This window comes from Python bivittatus, unplaced genomic scaffold (assembly GCF_059951505.1).
Source record: "Python bivittatus isolate LINGU-HERP-01145 unplaced genomic scaffold, Pbiv_v1 ctg000610_np1212, whole genome shotgun sequence".
In the NCBI taxonomy this organism is placed as follows: Eukaryota; Metazoa; Chordata; class Lepidosauria; order Squamata; family Pythonidae; genus Python; species Python bivittatus.
In genome coordinates, this window is record NW_028277088.1 from 9,916,419 (window position 1) to 9,931,834 (window position 15,416).

At 39.1% G+C, this 15,416-nt stretch overlaps 1 protein-coding gene across 11 annotated transcripts in view; it reads right to left on the minus strand.

Annotated features, from left to right (window-relative positions):
- Positions 1-15,416, minus strand: part of DIP2C (DIP2 acetate--CoA ligase C (putative)) — a 280,542-nt gene that overhangs the window by 41,572 nt on the left and 223,554 nt on the right. For all 11 annotated transcript variants that reach the window (XM_088150265.1, XM_088150274.1, XM_088150266.1 and 8 more), the window contains 7 exons: positions 14,400-14,493; positions 13,966-14,085; positions 12,225-12,339; positions 8,004-8,143; positions 5,225-5,361; positions 3,799-4,007; positions 2,628-2,742 (listed from right to left, as the gene is read on the minus strand). In XM_088150265.1, the coding sequence (XP_088006391.1) occupies positions 2,628-2,742; positions 3,799-4,007; positions 5,225-5,361; positions 8,004-8,143; positions 12,225-12,339; positions 13,966-14,085; positions 14,400-14,493 (930 nt within the window). The remainder of the gene's footprint in view (positions 1-2,627; positions 2,743-3,798; positions 4,008-5,224; positions 5,362-8,003; positions 8,144-12,224; positions 12,340-13,965; positions 14,086-14,399; positions 14,494-15,416) is intronic.

A 15,416-nucleotide genomic window follows, 5' to 3' on the forward strand; every position in this document is an offset into this window, starting at 1 on the left:
GCCCACAAGCATGCAGATATCTGATAATCCACGTGGCTACAGAAAGGAATTTGGAACTCCCTACTAATACTGACTATGCTTGCACAATCATGTAACTATGATTAATTTAGTCATAGTTTGTGATTGCTTCAAGTTCATCTTCATGCAACAGAAAAACTAATTCCACAGGCTGTGTTCATATGTCCCAATATTGCTAAAATTTGGAAGGCTAAGTTGTAGTACAGCATAGCATGTGAACCACAGCTATCACATAATCTGAATTTAGAGGTAGAAGTGGAAAGTTAACCCAGTAAAGGTGATTTAAATCATCAAGGAGATACATAATTCTTTCAATAGAAGAGAATATATGTAGCTCAGGGTTGAATTGTGGAGTCCTTGGTGTTCTCTGAGCTTGGCTGTTTGTTTGCAGATGTTTCATTTACCCGACTAGGTAACATAATCAGTGCTAGTAAGTGTTTGCTTTGCTCCCTGTTTATATACAGCAGCTTGCCCTGCCAGTGTTGGTGGGGGTGTGGTTTTCTCCTTGGTAGTTCCTTGATTAGGGTATTGTTTTCTGCTTGTTTGTCTGGTGTTAATCCCTGCTTACTCCCCCACCAACACTAGCAAGGCAAGCTACTATATATAAACAGGAGCAAACCCCACACTCATTAGCACTGATGATGTTACTTAGCCAAATAATGAAATGTCTGCAAACAAACAACCAAGCTCATATATAATTCTTGACCAACTTCAACTTAGGTTTGTGTTCACGAACAGAAAACAAATTAAAGCTAAAAACCCACATTCTTCCCTTGCTTACTATGCAGAATTGCTGTACATTGCAAATCGAGACTAACTTTATGACTATAAGAATTTGAGATAAGAAAACATTAGAAAATTGTTCTTAGAATCATAGATTTTGAGTGGCTAAGGAAGCAAGAGAAAGAGCAAGAGTATGTTCCTTTCTTACTCAGAGCAACTTGATTTTAATATATGCTAAATTCACACTGGTGAAACTGTGTCCTGCTCAACGTTATTATCAGCCAGAGTTCTCAGAAATATTGGTCCACACTGGTACCCTAGAAAAATAGGCTATGAAGAACAGGAGTGGACAACTTGCAGCCTTCACAAGGCCCTTCACAATAAAAAAATACTCTGTTCAAGAGACCAGTTTTCACACCACTACTAAATGGTGTCCATCTCTTTTCTAGCCTGAAAGAGCAAAAAGAGAATACAAAAGAAAAATGTTGCGGCCATCATCCACTGTGGCTTTTTGCTTCAGCTTCACCCATCAGGTCATTCTCAACACAGCACCACTGAGGAAATATGGCTCTTGAGAGAAAAAGAGGTTCTCTGTCCCTGCTGTAAAACAGTGCCAGGTCAAAAAGAGGGGCCAAGGATTGCTTCACTATAATAAAGTTATTTAAAATAATATAAACTGGACAGTGAAAAGACGAGGCACTGTGTCCCAAAGCTGATGAAGGACAACAGGTTCTAAAACTCAAGAGCCATTAAGAGGAGAATCGAGTATGCACTACTGTATTCCCCTAGTCCTATCTACTCAAATTGCCAGTGGGGATGAAGGGGGATGGAGTTAATGAAAAAAAGGCACTAAAACATGCACAAAAATAAATATTTTAAAATATAATTTTTTTCTCATCTCCTTCCTGCTTAGCAAAATCCACCTTTTCTCCTGTCCTGATGTTCTTGCTTGAACTGCCTTTCAAAACACCCATGTAAAATTCTTTTACATCCCTACTCATAATTCATCCTTCTTTGAGCAGCCTTGGTAGAATCCTATACTTTCATTGCGTGCCATTATGGCATGTAGCCAAAATAAGTGCCTGTTCTTTCCTGGTTTCCCCCATCTTTATGTTTTCCCCTTCCTTGGTAGTTCCCCTGATGATGTTAACTTGCAAGATCCTCACACTTATACCTCCACAGCTAGTGCAAACTACAAAAGAATCTGGAGTGCTAAGTTGCTCTATTTATAAGACCTTGCTTGAATGCTCTAAAACTTTTTTTTTTTTTTTTTGCTCCTTGTGTTTCCTCTGCCATTTAAATGGATGTAAAAGAAAATTCCCCCCAAAAGAGGGAGAGATATATTATGGGCTAAGGGAGCTCATGTACAACTACAAATGTCTTGCAAAACTACAAAACAATGAGTTGAGCATCCAGCAACTTCCGCTTCTTTATAAATGGTATCCATCCTTTCAATCACAAACACTGTTCAAGAGAGCCCAACACACTAAAATATAAAGCTGCAGACTGGAAGAAATACAACACCCACAAGGCAATACCATTACAGAATCAACAAACAGCTAATTAGCAAGCACTTTGGGGATGAGTAGTCTGCTATATATTTCCTCCCCTTGTTATAAGTTGTGTTTTTCCCACTCCATTCCCTGAGTTTCTTAAAAGGGTCTGCAAGTTCACACCACCATTGCTACAGCTATTACCAAAGACAGAGTAGTCATCTGTCCAGAAGGCCTGGGGGAGGGGGGGGGGAATGGACTGTTTTGCCTAGAGATGTTTTGCCTCTCTCGGCAAGTGCCAATGGATGCTTATGCTTTTAGGCAACAGGTGGCTATCTTGGCACATCATGCCTTCCCACTTGACCCTGCTGATTACAGGTTAAGCATTTGTACCTGCAGGACTCTGCTCATCCACTGAAAGCTGTCTTCTTCTGTAGAATCCGGCCTCTGCTCAGCCACAATGACTATTCTCTCATCGTGAAGGACACTCACTGAAAATACTGCTATCCTGTGGGATGTGCAAACCAAGACAATTGCAATTGGGTAAGAACGCTAAGAGCAGAGCCACTCCCTTTCATGGTTTTGTGTGACTCAGTCCTCATTAGTTATGCAACAGAGAAGATTAGAGCCCGGGTTCTTTATTTCCTCTAGAAGACAGCTGCACTGAACACCTACAGAAGTTTAAAATAGAGCAGTAACTAGAACAGCTATTATAAAAGCAAGCTCATGTTGGCTTTCCATAGAGTAATACACAATCATTGCAAACAGTATTTCGCTCTATATATGTTCAGAGTAATATTTACTAAGCAAGGCAAAGAAAACAAGCATTCCTGCCCAAGTTTTTATTTAGAGAAACGGAAATATGCAAAGTTGTTTCCATTTGTAGCATCCCTGTAATGAGTTTCCTAAAGGGGTTTGCCTGGTATCCAGTTTGATGCCGGATTAAAGCCTCTTTCCCAGGTCTTTATATCTGCTCTGTCTCTAATTGGTTTTCATCTATTTTCTCTAAATATTTTTCTATGATCTGTTTTATTCTATGTAGTCTTAATTGGTCCTTAAGCAGCCCTGACAACTTATTTATTTATTTTAGTTGGCTTATACTGCCGCCCATCTTGCAACTTTAGCGACTCTGGGCAGCAAACAATGTTAAAAACTAAAAAAAAACAATAATCAGAAAGAGTAACAATAGCGGCTGAGGACAACAACAATCACAAAAATGGTGCACCCATCTCGTAGGCCCCCTTGCCTTAGTTGTTAACTATAACTTAGTGATAGGATGCCATATACTCCAAATAAAATGCTCCAAATACATGCAATTTCTTTTATTTTTGCTATGGTAAATAAGAAACTTAAAAATCAAAATTAGTACAATGGTTCATTATGCCTTGGTTTTATTTCTGAACATGATATTAAATAAAGGCCTTCTAGTAGTAATTAATGCATGTTGGCTAATCTATTTGGAACCCTGATCACCACCTTATCTAAGGTTTGCTCTGAGCAAGGGAAGGGCTCTTTCAATATCCTATTCAAAAAAGAATCAGGATGGGAAGAAACAGAAGCTCACCTTCCCCTGTAGACAAACTTCATGGGTTCCACTGCCAACGCTGTAGCTACGATGTCATCTGCATTGTGTCTCCGCCCACTGACAACCATCAGACCATCCATTTTACCAACAACAAAAACAAGTCCTCCAGGGCCAATGAACCCAAGAAGTCCAGTTCTTATAAAGGGATATTCGCTTATGGGGGCACCTGAATTAGTCATAGGGAACACCTGTGAGAAAGACAGAGGAGTGATGGTGAGGAGGTTCATTTCCACTGTATCAGCAGGGGATGGTTTAGGTGATTCTAGAAGACAGATATTAAAATTACTACACATGAAACATAAGCCTCTGTCTTCCACTACTTTGTGAGAACACTAGTATTGGCTTTTGTACACCCATACTGACTATTGTTCTAAGCAATAGTTTGCTAATTTTGTCTTGTTGAAGTTATAATTGGTTGTGTGTATATGACACAATAAGCCATGAGCTATGATTTATAAATGACAATGGCTTGGTTTACACAACGCACTAAAACCTAAGCCATAAAACTGCTCAATGCAATGTATGAACCCAGCCATTCACTAAAATGTTACTAAAGGTATAGCATTTAAATACTGCAATGCTGTACTTCTAGCACACTTCATTTCTTAGTGGAAAATAACATTTGCATGAAACCCCAGATTTCAGTCCAGTACCTCCAGAGCCTTGGTACTGCCTTCTGCCTAATCTGGAGAGGGGGATAAAATATATTATAAGTAGAGGTGGCAATGGCTAAAATGAAAACAGTTAATGAAGTTTTCAGAAATAATGGAAAAATATAGAATGCAGGAGTTAGGAAAGGGCCTAATAAAGTATAGATCCTGTCTCAAAACCATTCTGCTATTTTTCCCACTAAGGCGTTAGGGTGCAATGTAGTCTAGGGTGCAGCATTAAGACAGCAGGTTTTTACTTTCTTAGCTTTTGCAACTAGTAAAAATGCCTCTATATATATTGTTACAAAAAATGGCATTCGCAGGCAGGTAATTTTTGGAACTTTTTGCAGCCCAATTCACAGCATGCAAAGTCAGTTTATAATTTCCTTTGCTTCTTACTCTTTTCCAATTTTATTTATAATCTACGTGTGCGAAAATAAAACACATACATGAACACAGACATAAATAAAACATTATTTTGAGAAAATCTGCTACTGGTTATCCTCTATCAGTCAGGATCAAACAGCTTTCTCTATTCTAGAGCTCTTTAGAACTGTAGAGTGTCAACTCCCACATTTCCCAGTCTTAGGAATTCTGGGAGCAGATGTTCAGATTGGGAATGACTGGAGAAGACAGTAATAGTCCAACTTAGACTATTGAGAAATGCAGCCTCACAAATGGATCATTTCTATGAATGTGAATCCAAACTTTTTTTTAAAACATGAAGTTAACAGTTCTGTCCAACTCCAACTCACCTCAAATGTATTTTTGGTCATTCCAGAGAGTCCATAGTAAGATGTACCTGTTGCAATAGCGCATACACAGAGTTCACCAACTTCATCTGTTCGGCAGAGTTGAGGAACTCCATCTGGCTTTACGGCACACATTATGGCTATTAGAAAAAAGCAAGAGTAGTATTTTTCCTAGTGTTGTAAAACAGATATAGACGATGCAACCAACTCACAGGGTTGTTATTGTGGAGAAAATAGGAGGTGGGAGCATTAGGTATGTACGCTGCCTTGAATGACAAAAAATAAAGGCAGGATAACTCTAATTAATTAATTAATATGTTGAATTCAACATGTGACATCACATGTGGATTTAACAGTGTCGCGGGTTCTTTTTTTGAACCACCAATAACCAGACTGACCCAGACACAATAGCCACAAAGCACTGGAAACTTTGACAATTGATTGGGTTTTTATTTTTCCCTTCAATGGCTGGGAGGGAAACTTTTATTTTACAAAAGGAAAGCTTACAAAATAATTATAATAAAAAAAGAAATTGCAAATTATAAAATGCCTTTAACTAGTGCAGAAATGAATCTTAACAGTAAAACAATTTTCTATTTTAACCATCTATTATCTATAAGCTCTTATCTGCACTATATTCTTTAAAGTCCAATTTTACTATATGTTCATACCTTATTACTATTCTCTACTGTCACTCTCTATAGAGCTATACAGGTACAGTAGTCCTTGCTTAACGACCCTAATTGGGACTGGCAAATCCATCGCTAACCGAAGTGGTTGTTAAGCAAAAATGACCACCCTGCTTAGCGACAGCACTTCCAGTAGTCTCAGTTTTAGTTGTTAAGTGAATCACCCAGGCCATTAAGTGAGACATTACATGCCCACGATTTGCAACCTCCTGCCACATTGACTTTGCTTGTCAGAAGCTGGCTGGGAAGGTCGCAAATGGCGATCAGGTGACCATGTCATAAATGCACAACAGTTGCCAAGCGCCCAAATTGCGATCACGTGACTGCAAGGACCCTGCGATGTCATAAGTGCAAGGACTGGTAGTAAGTCACTTTTTTCAGCATCATCGTAACTTCTAAGAGTCACTAAACAAATGGTTGTTAGGCAAGGACTACCTGTACTCCTTTTTCTACATAGTTCAATCTGTCTTTTATCTTTTTCAGTTTCTGTTTTCTCTTTCTGTTCTGTCAAAGCCTTGACTTTCTCTTCGCCCTTTCTGCTTGAGTGCCCCTGGCTGGGCTTCTGGATTCTCCTCCTCCTCTTCTGAATCTTTTCTCCCTCTGAGGGAAGAACTTTTCCCTCACGCCAGTCTGAGGGAAGGAAACAAACGCCTCTCTCCTCCCAGTTTTCTCAGCTGCCACCTCCTGTCTGGTTGCCTCTTTCTCGTCAGGGCTGCCTATCTTTTACTCTGCCCCTTTATTTGACTTCTGATCTTTGGCTCGGTTTATTCAGCCTATTCCTCACAAGGCCTGGGCTGCAGAGATCCTGGGCAGCCATCTTGTCTTCTCCCTTCTCATGGCTGCTGTCTGATTGGCTGCTGCTGTTGGATTGGCAGCTGGGTTGTCCTGACGATGGGGGAGGGCCAAGGAGGGAGCAGGAGGAAGGCGCACAGGGGCTGATCATCTGCTCAGGCAGTCTGTCCTTCTGCAAGCAGGTGGTGTCAACTTTCAAGCCTTGATATTTTAAATTCTAACCAATCACTGAATTTCTATTCAGGATTGAGAAGACTCAGTGTGCCTGTTGTGAATTCGTCCCCTCTCCTCCCCAAGGAAGCCTATCTTTTGGTGATATATGTTGCAGAGAAGATACCTCCTTCTGTATGAAGTTAATGAAAAAACTAATCAAGATGAAAAAGTTAATTCCCGCAGGAAAATTAACACTGAAGATTTAATCAAAATAAGGAATGCAGTTCATGTCTAACAGCTAAACTTGTAAGAACAAGTAATGCTGGGGAAGGATAGACAAATCTTTTAAATTTTTAGACTGGGAGAAGATATAGCATGATCAAGAAAGAAGTCTTCCAGAATCATCTTCTATTCCAAGTTCCTGGTTATTCTTCCACCCTGCTAAATATACCTCGTAACTCTTCTCCTCTTTCCAATCTTGGGCATAAAAAAGGAGGTGACCATATATGACTCCTGATGGATTGCTAACTACAGTTAACCCCCAAACAAGCATAAGTTTAGACATGGGAAGGCAGCCAACATGACACAGAGTGGAAGGGAAACAGAACAGAATGCCTTTGTAACTGGCTTTTTTCCAATGGGAACGATGCATAGAATCTCAGTCCTGCACTCTACAAAATTATGTAATGAATCTACATGTGATTTATGAAAAAGTTATTTCCTACAAGGGTTTGCAGAAAACAAAGCCTTCGTGTTACAGTTAGATCATACCAAGGGTATCACTCTAAAAATCTGCCTAGGAGATAATCATATTTAAAGTAATTTTATGTAGATGTTTATTGGAGAAATGGTAACATTAGTTGACAAAGGATGGGGAATGGATGGGAGAAGCTAAACCATGAAATATATTGAAAAATAGAGTTAAATACTAGCATTGAGAAAATGGTGACTCTGTGAATAATAACAATGTTCCTCAAGACAGTGTTTCCAAACCTTGGCAACTTTAAGATTTGTGGACTTCAACTCCCAGAATTTTGGGAGTTCAAGTCCACACATCTTAAAGATGCCAAGGCTGAGAAACACTGCCTTAAGAGAAAAAAAAAATGCAAATGTTATACATTTTTCTGAGTGAGCTATGGAAGCTTTACCTCCAGGCATCACCAAGCCAACATCCTGCACTGTTAGAACAGAAAGCTTTTCTTCAGAATCCACTCTGATTACTCCATAAGTAAGCCCGTGCATGGACAGTACTCCCCTTCCTGGTGGTTGATTGCTGTCATCTGTTGGCCTGGAAATGTATGAAAAATGTCAGTGATACCTAAATGGGAAGAAACTCTCATTTCACATATGCCCAGCTTGAGAACGATTCCTAGTTTGAGTGCCATCTACAGCAACCATTGTCTTTCCTTGCTCCACCAGATCTAGCAGGAAGGGCATGATCTTACTCCCTTCTATTAAAAAATGTCATCTTGTTGGACTCCAGAATTGTGCTTTCTCTGTAGCAGCACCTGCCCTATTGAACAGTATCTCATGGGAGACCCAGATGGCCCCAATCCTGTTAACCTTTTGTAAGGCACTGAAGACCTGGTGTTCCTCCAGCCACTTGACCTGGATGGTTAGAAGAGCTCTAATGTTGGTTAACATTGTCTTTTATGAGTTGGGTTGTGCTTGTGGCTTCAGGCATTATGGGTTGTTGTTAAATTGTTGTTGTTTTAACCTCTGTACACTATCCAGATACTTTTGGGAGTAGCCATATAAATTGCTTAAATAAGTAATAAAACCTGATGTGTAATGATGCCTCTCAACAGGAATAGCCCTTCTTCCCAAATATTCTGTAATGTGCTTTTGTCATGACCAACCATGGCTCATAAGCTGGAGAGAAGCTAGGCCTTTGCGATCCATATTGTAATAATTTTTCAGACTCTAGTTGTTATCTACTGATATATTCTATTTGAAAAAAGCTAACACATGGAAAGTAGTGAGAGGAGATAGATCAATGAAGGTGGGTTCATGGATACATACAACCCCCCTTCCTGAAAAGCTTAGGGAGAGGCCTCTAAGTTTGCTATTGGATTGCAATGTTTAATGTGAGAAGTGCTATTAAATAACAGTTTAATAAGATGAATGTTATTAGGGAGTAGACACAAGGAATCATCACAGTTTACTTAAGTATTTCTAATTAAATATGCTCTTGTTCACTTTTGGTGTGCCATCCCTTAACATACCATTTATATCCTACACTACTGGCTTATGAAGGAGCTAGAAACCTTTCCACAATCACCCATGTTTCTGCTTTGCCAACAGGCTTTGAGCCAGTAGTTTTGATCAAAGTTCTTTGAATTATTCTGTTTCTGATCATAAGACATGAACATAGCCCAATCCTGGAATGATTTCTTCCATACACCTAGACAAAACTCTGAAGCTCAAAAGCATACAGGAGGAAATCCAATTATTTGTTTTAATGTAACGATTCTTCCACAGAAAGACTATATTTCATGACATAATCCATACCAAACATTGTTGCTAGTATGTACCTATGCCTTTGGCAGGTTGTCATAAAAAAAGTTTAGCTGTATGGTTAATCTTAAATTACAGTGTGGGTTCCCAGTGATGCTTGAAATACTGGATGGTAACCATATTAATTAAAGAGAGAGACAGAGACAGAATGACAGGCTCCATAAATTTTGATTAAAAGATTCTAAAAAGACTTTCACCCCTCCCAACATGATACCAGTAAAAGGATCAAGCACGCTAGCTATGGATTGGATTGAATGTACATTAAGGAGTAACAAATGAGAGGCAAGTAAATGGGTGGCAATGATTAATGGCACTCCCATCACTTTGGAGGAATGTTTCACCACAATATTGATCAACCTTTAATCCTCCACCTGTGCCTTGCTGCTTGTAAGATTATCTTGGAATCAGAAAACCCACCAGGTTAGGGATGGAACAAATTTACTGTGTTCCACCAACCTCTATGCATAACATTGATATAAGCAAGCTATAAGTATTAGGGCATAAATGTAATCTCATCAGAGGAAGTAAGTTTATGTTCAGCTTTCCTATGGGATACGTATATTGGGCTGATTACTGTAATATATTTTCAGTAGGAATCAATGTTATTGTAGTTATAAAAATGTATTGAATGGTGGAAAACTCTAGATTGCCACATATAATAGTATTCAAATATTTCAAAAGGACAAACACAGAATATTCTTGAATATTCAGCCGGCTGAAGCAAAGTTTAAAATTAAATTAATTAAAAATAGTTTGGGGTCATAGTTCAATAGACTATGCCTACAAACACCTTCAGGTTCAATTTCAGTCAGTGAGAACAATTCTGAACTAGAAGCACCAATGACTTCAATTTAAGCAGTTATCTTTATTACAGTAGCTGGTAACATCTGGCAAAGGTTTCATACCATTAGTAGCTGGTTATTGCATACAGATGTTACCGTGAGTTGAATGACATGTATCAACAGGAGACAATCTAGAAGTGGACAGTGCCTATCATATATGTACATTTGTTCTTTCTCCAAGGACTTGCATTTTTTCTTATCTATGTTTTGCTTGCAACACCTTTATGAGGTAGTTAAACCTGAGATACTGTGACTTGCCTGAGCTCATGCAATGGGCAGAGATCTGAATTTATGCTTTCCAAATGCCCTGTTCCATTCTCTTGACTGTGTGAATTTACCCATAAAGAGAGTACCACCAGTACTGATGTCTTCTCAGATAGCTTTTATGCATGCTTTGCAACTAAAGCTATGAGACTTGTAGCTATTTTTCCACTGCCACAATGGGAAAACTTTATTACAAAAAAGAGCCAAAGAATGGAAGAACAGTATCAAATATCTGAGATGCTGGATAGCATTCAATGTAACAAAAATCTCTCCATGATCTTTTCAAACAAATCCAAGCATATTAGAATGACACAATCTTGCATTGATGCATTTCAACACTTTTAAAACGGCAAACTTTAAAAGTCAAAGCTGGCATAAAGAAAATTTGACACAATTATATAAATACAATTGGTCGACTTTATTTGTGGGAATTTCAATCTAACCTAATAACCACAGATAACAAAGTCATGTATATCAAGACCTGGAAAAACTGCACTTTATGCATGTGCAAAATGCCCATCTGCCATAAAATGCACAAGAAATGCTCCAAAAGTCCTTGCACCCCAAACAGACTCGTGAAATCTTTCACTGTATAGGTAGTCCTCACTTAATGACCATTTGTTCAGTAACTGTTCAAAGCTACAACAATGCTGAACGAATGGTAGTTACAACTGGTCCTCAAAGTTACAGCCATTGCAGCACTCCTGTGGTCATGTGATCAAAATCCGGGCACATGGCAGCCTGCCTGCATTTATGACTGCAGCGTGCTTTAATTCCCTCCACCTGCCTATCTCCCACCCATCTCTGCCCTTTTGGCTGTCCTGCACTCCACTGCCCCTGCCAGCTGCCCAGCTGACCTTCACCTTCTTCTTCCTCCTGCTGCTGAAGAGGTGTGCCTGGCTGAGGCAGCTGCTGCCCTTTGCGATGCCACACACCCTGCGCTCCGACATCCCTGCTGCCCCCGCAGCTGACCTTTGCCATCTTCTTCCTTCTGTGTCCTGGAGGCCTCACAAAGGGCCAGCAGCTGCCTTGGCCGGGTGCATCTCATCAACAGAAGGAAGAAGACGGTGAAGGACAGTTGGGGATGGGGGGCAGCAGTGGTAGGCAGTGGTGGAGTGCAGGGCAGCCCAAAGGGCAGAGATGAGGGGGAGATAGGTGAGTGGGGGGAGTTGAAGTGGAGACAAATGTAACAGGGTAGTGGAACTCTGTCTACCAAAGGGAGCTCGCCAGGCCTGGTTGGAGAGGAGGCAGTGGGAGGGAGCCAGCAGTTCGCACCTGGTAGGAGAAGTGGGAGGTCCTCACCTAACAACCACAACTGGGACTACCAGAACTGCCGTTGCTAAGTGGTGTGGTCACATGATGTTTCGCCTAGCGACCGCTTCGCTTAGCAACAGAAATTCTGGTCCCAAGTAGGGTTGTTAAGCGAGGACTACCCATAGATGAGATTTGGTCAGTATTTACCAACTGTGGATATGCAAAATGATGGCTAATAGAACTGTGGATAATGAGGACTGCCTGTATGGAACACAGCTATACTTCCAGTATATCTCAAGGAAAACAATAAATAAAGGGAGGGAGGGTGTTATTGCAAAAAAAAAAGCAAGGATAATGCAAAGTTACCGATCTCAAGTTTAATGACAGATCTAATTATGAAGTGTTTTCCTATTTATTTCATTCTTAGATTATTGTTTCCATTAAATTTCACTACCTTCAAGATTGCACATTTATATTTGACTCATACAATACCTTCTAATTGCCACTGTGAGAGCCTCTGGTGAACTAGCACAAGGACAGATGACTTCTTGTCTTAGGCCTTTACTTTGGAAGACATTAAGAAATGCATCACATGAAGAAATAGACCCTGGAGTTAGAAAGTACACATAAATAATTTTAATTCAATATCATTCTATGTGCAATAATCAACAGTTCCTCAGAACAAAACAGAAATTCTAAATAGGTGGTTTCCAAGAGAGAAATCTAGATGCCAACCAAGCTAAACAAACAAACAAACACACACACACACACACACTACTGAGCAACTGCAAATAATTGACATATAGGTTGAAATCTATAGAAGTACCAAATTGGCTCCATGTGCTCAAAGACAGTTTCTAATATGCCAATCCTTCTCATTTAAATTGCTTTTCTGAAACTCACTGAGCATGCTTTTGCCCCCAAAAGCAGCTATAACAGCTCTTAACTGAAGCTGAACTATGCAGTCAAATTCTTTATATGCTGTCGAATAAAACTAGGAGCAGAACTGAATATTACTCTGGAAATTACACCTCTACTGCCGGATGTTATTTGCACTTGGTACATGGAGACAATTCTATTTCACGTAGAGCTTCATGAATGGCTTAAAAAAAGAAGTATTTGTATCTCCTCTGCTTCTAATGATCAAAACTCAATTTTCGTTTTGTACAAAGGCAGACATATCAAGGTACAAAATATATATATGATGTCCAACTGAATTCAAATATTTTCAAAAACGTTCGGCAGTTCTTAGTTACTATATCTTCCCCATACAATATGCTGGTTTTGAGTTTTACAGCCATAAATAGGTCCCTAAAGACCCACAGCATTTTATATGAATTAGTCTAATTACCCATTATCAATAGAGGATCTGCCCTGAGTTTTCCTGTGTTGGAAATTCTAAGGATAGCAACATGAAGAAGGTCCTCTCAGTGTTGAGACTAAGATGGTGAACTTCCTCCCTTGTTCCTTTATTACTTTTTCGGCACTATGTGAAAATCGTTTTTCTTTTGGAGCCCACTGGGGATTCAATCAATCTCGATTTAACTGTACATCTTGCTTTTGGCTCATGGTTTTGATCTGCTGCAAAAATTTATTTTGATATGATTTATACAAATATAAATCCCTTGAGTCTCCGGGATATTTAAAAATCCTAATAAAGTACATAATCAAAATACAAAAAGCAACTACTCAGGAAGCTGAAAGAGACACAGATTGGTATTTTGGACATACATTCTTCACAAGTGACAGAAGAACCTGCATGTAGTTTGCATTTTGCATGCATATACTTGAGCAAGGAAAGGAAACCACCTCCACCCCTGCCAAGTTTCAAGTGATTGGCTGAGAAACCTTCCAGTCTTTTCTACTCTTAAGGAGAAGTTTTATGTAACAGCTTGTCCAATTATATAGAACTAGACTGCTTCCGTTTGCACTACTGTAGAATATTGGATTTGCTTCAGGGTATTGCTAGAAAAATGAAAAGAATTTACAATGAACTTTGAAATGTAATCTTTTGGACGACTCTTTGCAGCAGAAAGAATAATTTTAAACTCTCATTTGAGAGAGAGAGAGAGAGAGAGAGAAAGGGAGAACAAGGGCCAGATATCTTAGGAATGGAAATATTAAGACTACAGACATACATCCTTGTTTAGTAGCTTCCATGACTGATGTTGACATAGAATGTCCAACAGCAAAGCCAACTGGATTGTATTTCTGTTCTACAATCATCACTTACATGGATTGGCGCCATCAGCCACTATCAGCATTCGAAGTGAGGAGAGGTTGATATCACGTTGATCTCTATGTGCTACTAATGCCCAGTGCATATCCCTAGATTTTACACAAGCCACTTTTGCTGAGGGATGTAGAGGAGAGAGAGAAAGAATGACATATAAACTCAGGCTTAATTCACTACACCATGCAATAAACAATCAGAAAGATATTTAAAATACAATTTTACTATTAAACATCTGCAATATATAAGGTACGGCCAACTGGCAGACAGATTGGATTTTAATTTGGACTTTCAGTTTTTATAGTATTACAAGCCAACTTTTCCCTGATTAGGCACGAAAAAGGAGCAGGAGAGATGACCTCTATATTGCCAGTTTAATATAATAAAGCCTACTCCCTTCCCTCAAAGCAGATTGATGCAGACCTCACTCTTACCTTTGTACTGGCACACCTTCTGTATCCATGAAAGTGGGTTCACTTTCATTAAGGAATATGGGATGCTTATCACATGCATCATGTTCATAACACTCTGAAATTAAATCAAGGAAATATAAGTGTCAGCAGCGAAGAAACAGCTATAATTCTTTGTTTAAGAGCTATATGTCTTGTCTAGCAAACAGAAGAAAGCTTTCCAAGTGAGTTCTTAAGAACAGGAAACGTGGTTGTAAAAGGATTATCCTATTTCAATAGCATGCCAATTTTCTTGATTTGGGGTTTATTTTTGGAATGTATAGGGTATCCCTAAAAAAACTATGAACAATAAAAAAACTATGCATCTGATCTTAAATGTAGAATACTATTCTCTGTGTGTGTGCGTGCGCGGAAAAACAAAATGTCTAATAACCCAAAAAAGTAATCTGAGAGGATTAATAGTAAATGTGAAGAAGACTGCAGAATAAAATAACTTAAAGAGAGGGGGGAATTTAAAGAGAAGGGGAAGGGAAGGAAAGGGAAAGGGAAGGAGAAGAGACAGACACAGAAAGGAAAGAGTGGGTTATCTCTTCACACAATGAAGCAAAAAAAGATATTTAGATGTTAAACATCTGCTTTGAGATGTTAAAAATACAGTGTCAACTCTAAAATTAAATGACAAGGGAAAAATAACGTTATGAAATTTTACCACCTTGTTTCTGCCAGCAGAAGTTTCCAAGAGAGTATTTTACAAATGCAAAATTATTTCAAAAGCAGTTACAAAATATTTTTCATTTTGCATTTAGGATGCGCAACATTTCAAAAATCTGAATCCTCATTACATAGCATGTCTCTCTCTATTTTTTAACTCTACACAATTCCTTCTCTCTCTTGATTCCTTTTTTCAAAAAGAAAACCGGGTCCAGCCCAAGCATTAAAATTGGGGGGGGGGGGGAAATTGAGCAGAAAACAAGTTTACAAAGTACCTAGTTTGTAACTGTGTTTATTGAATTTCTAAAAAAAAGAACAAATGTCACCCCA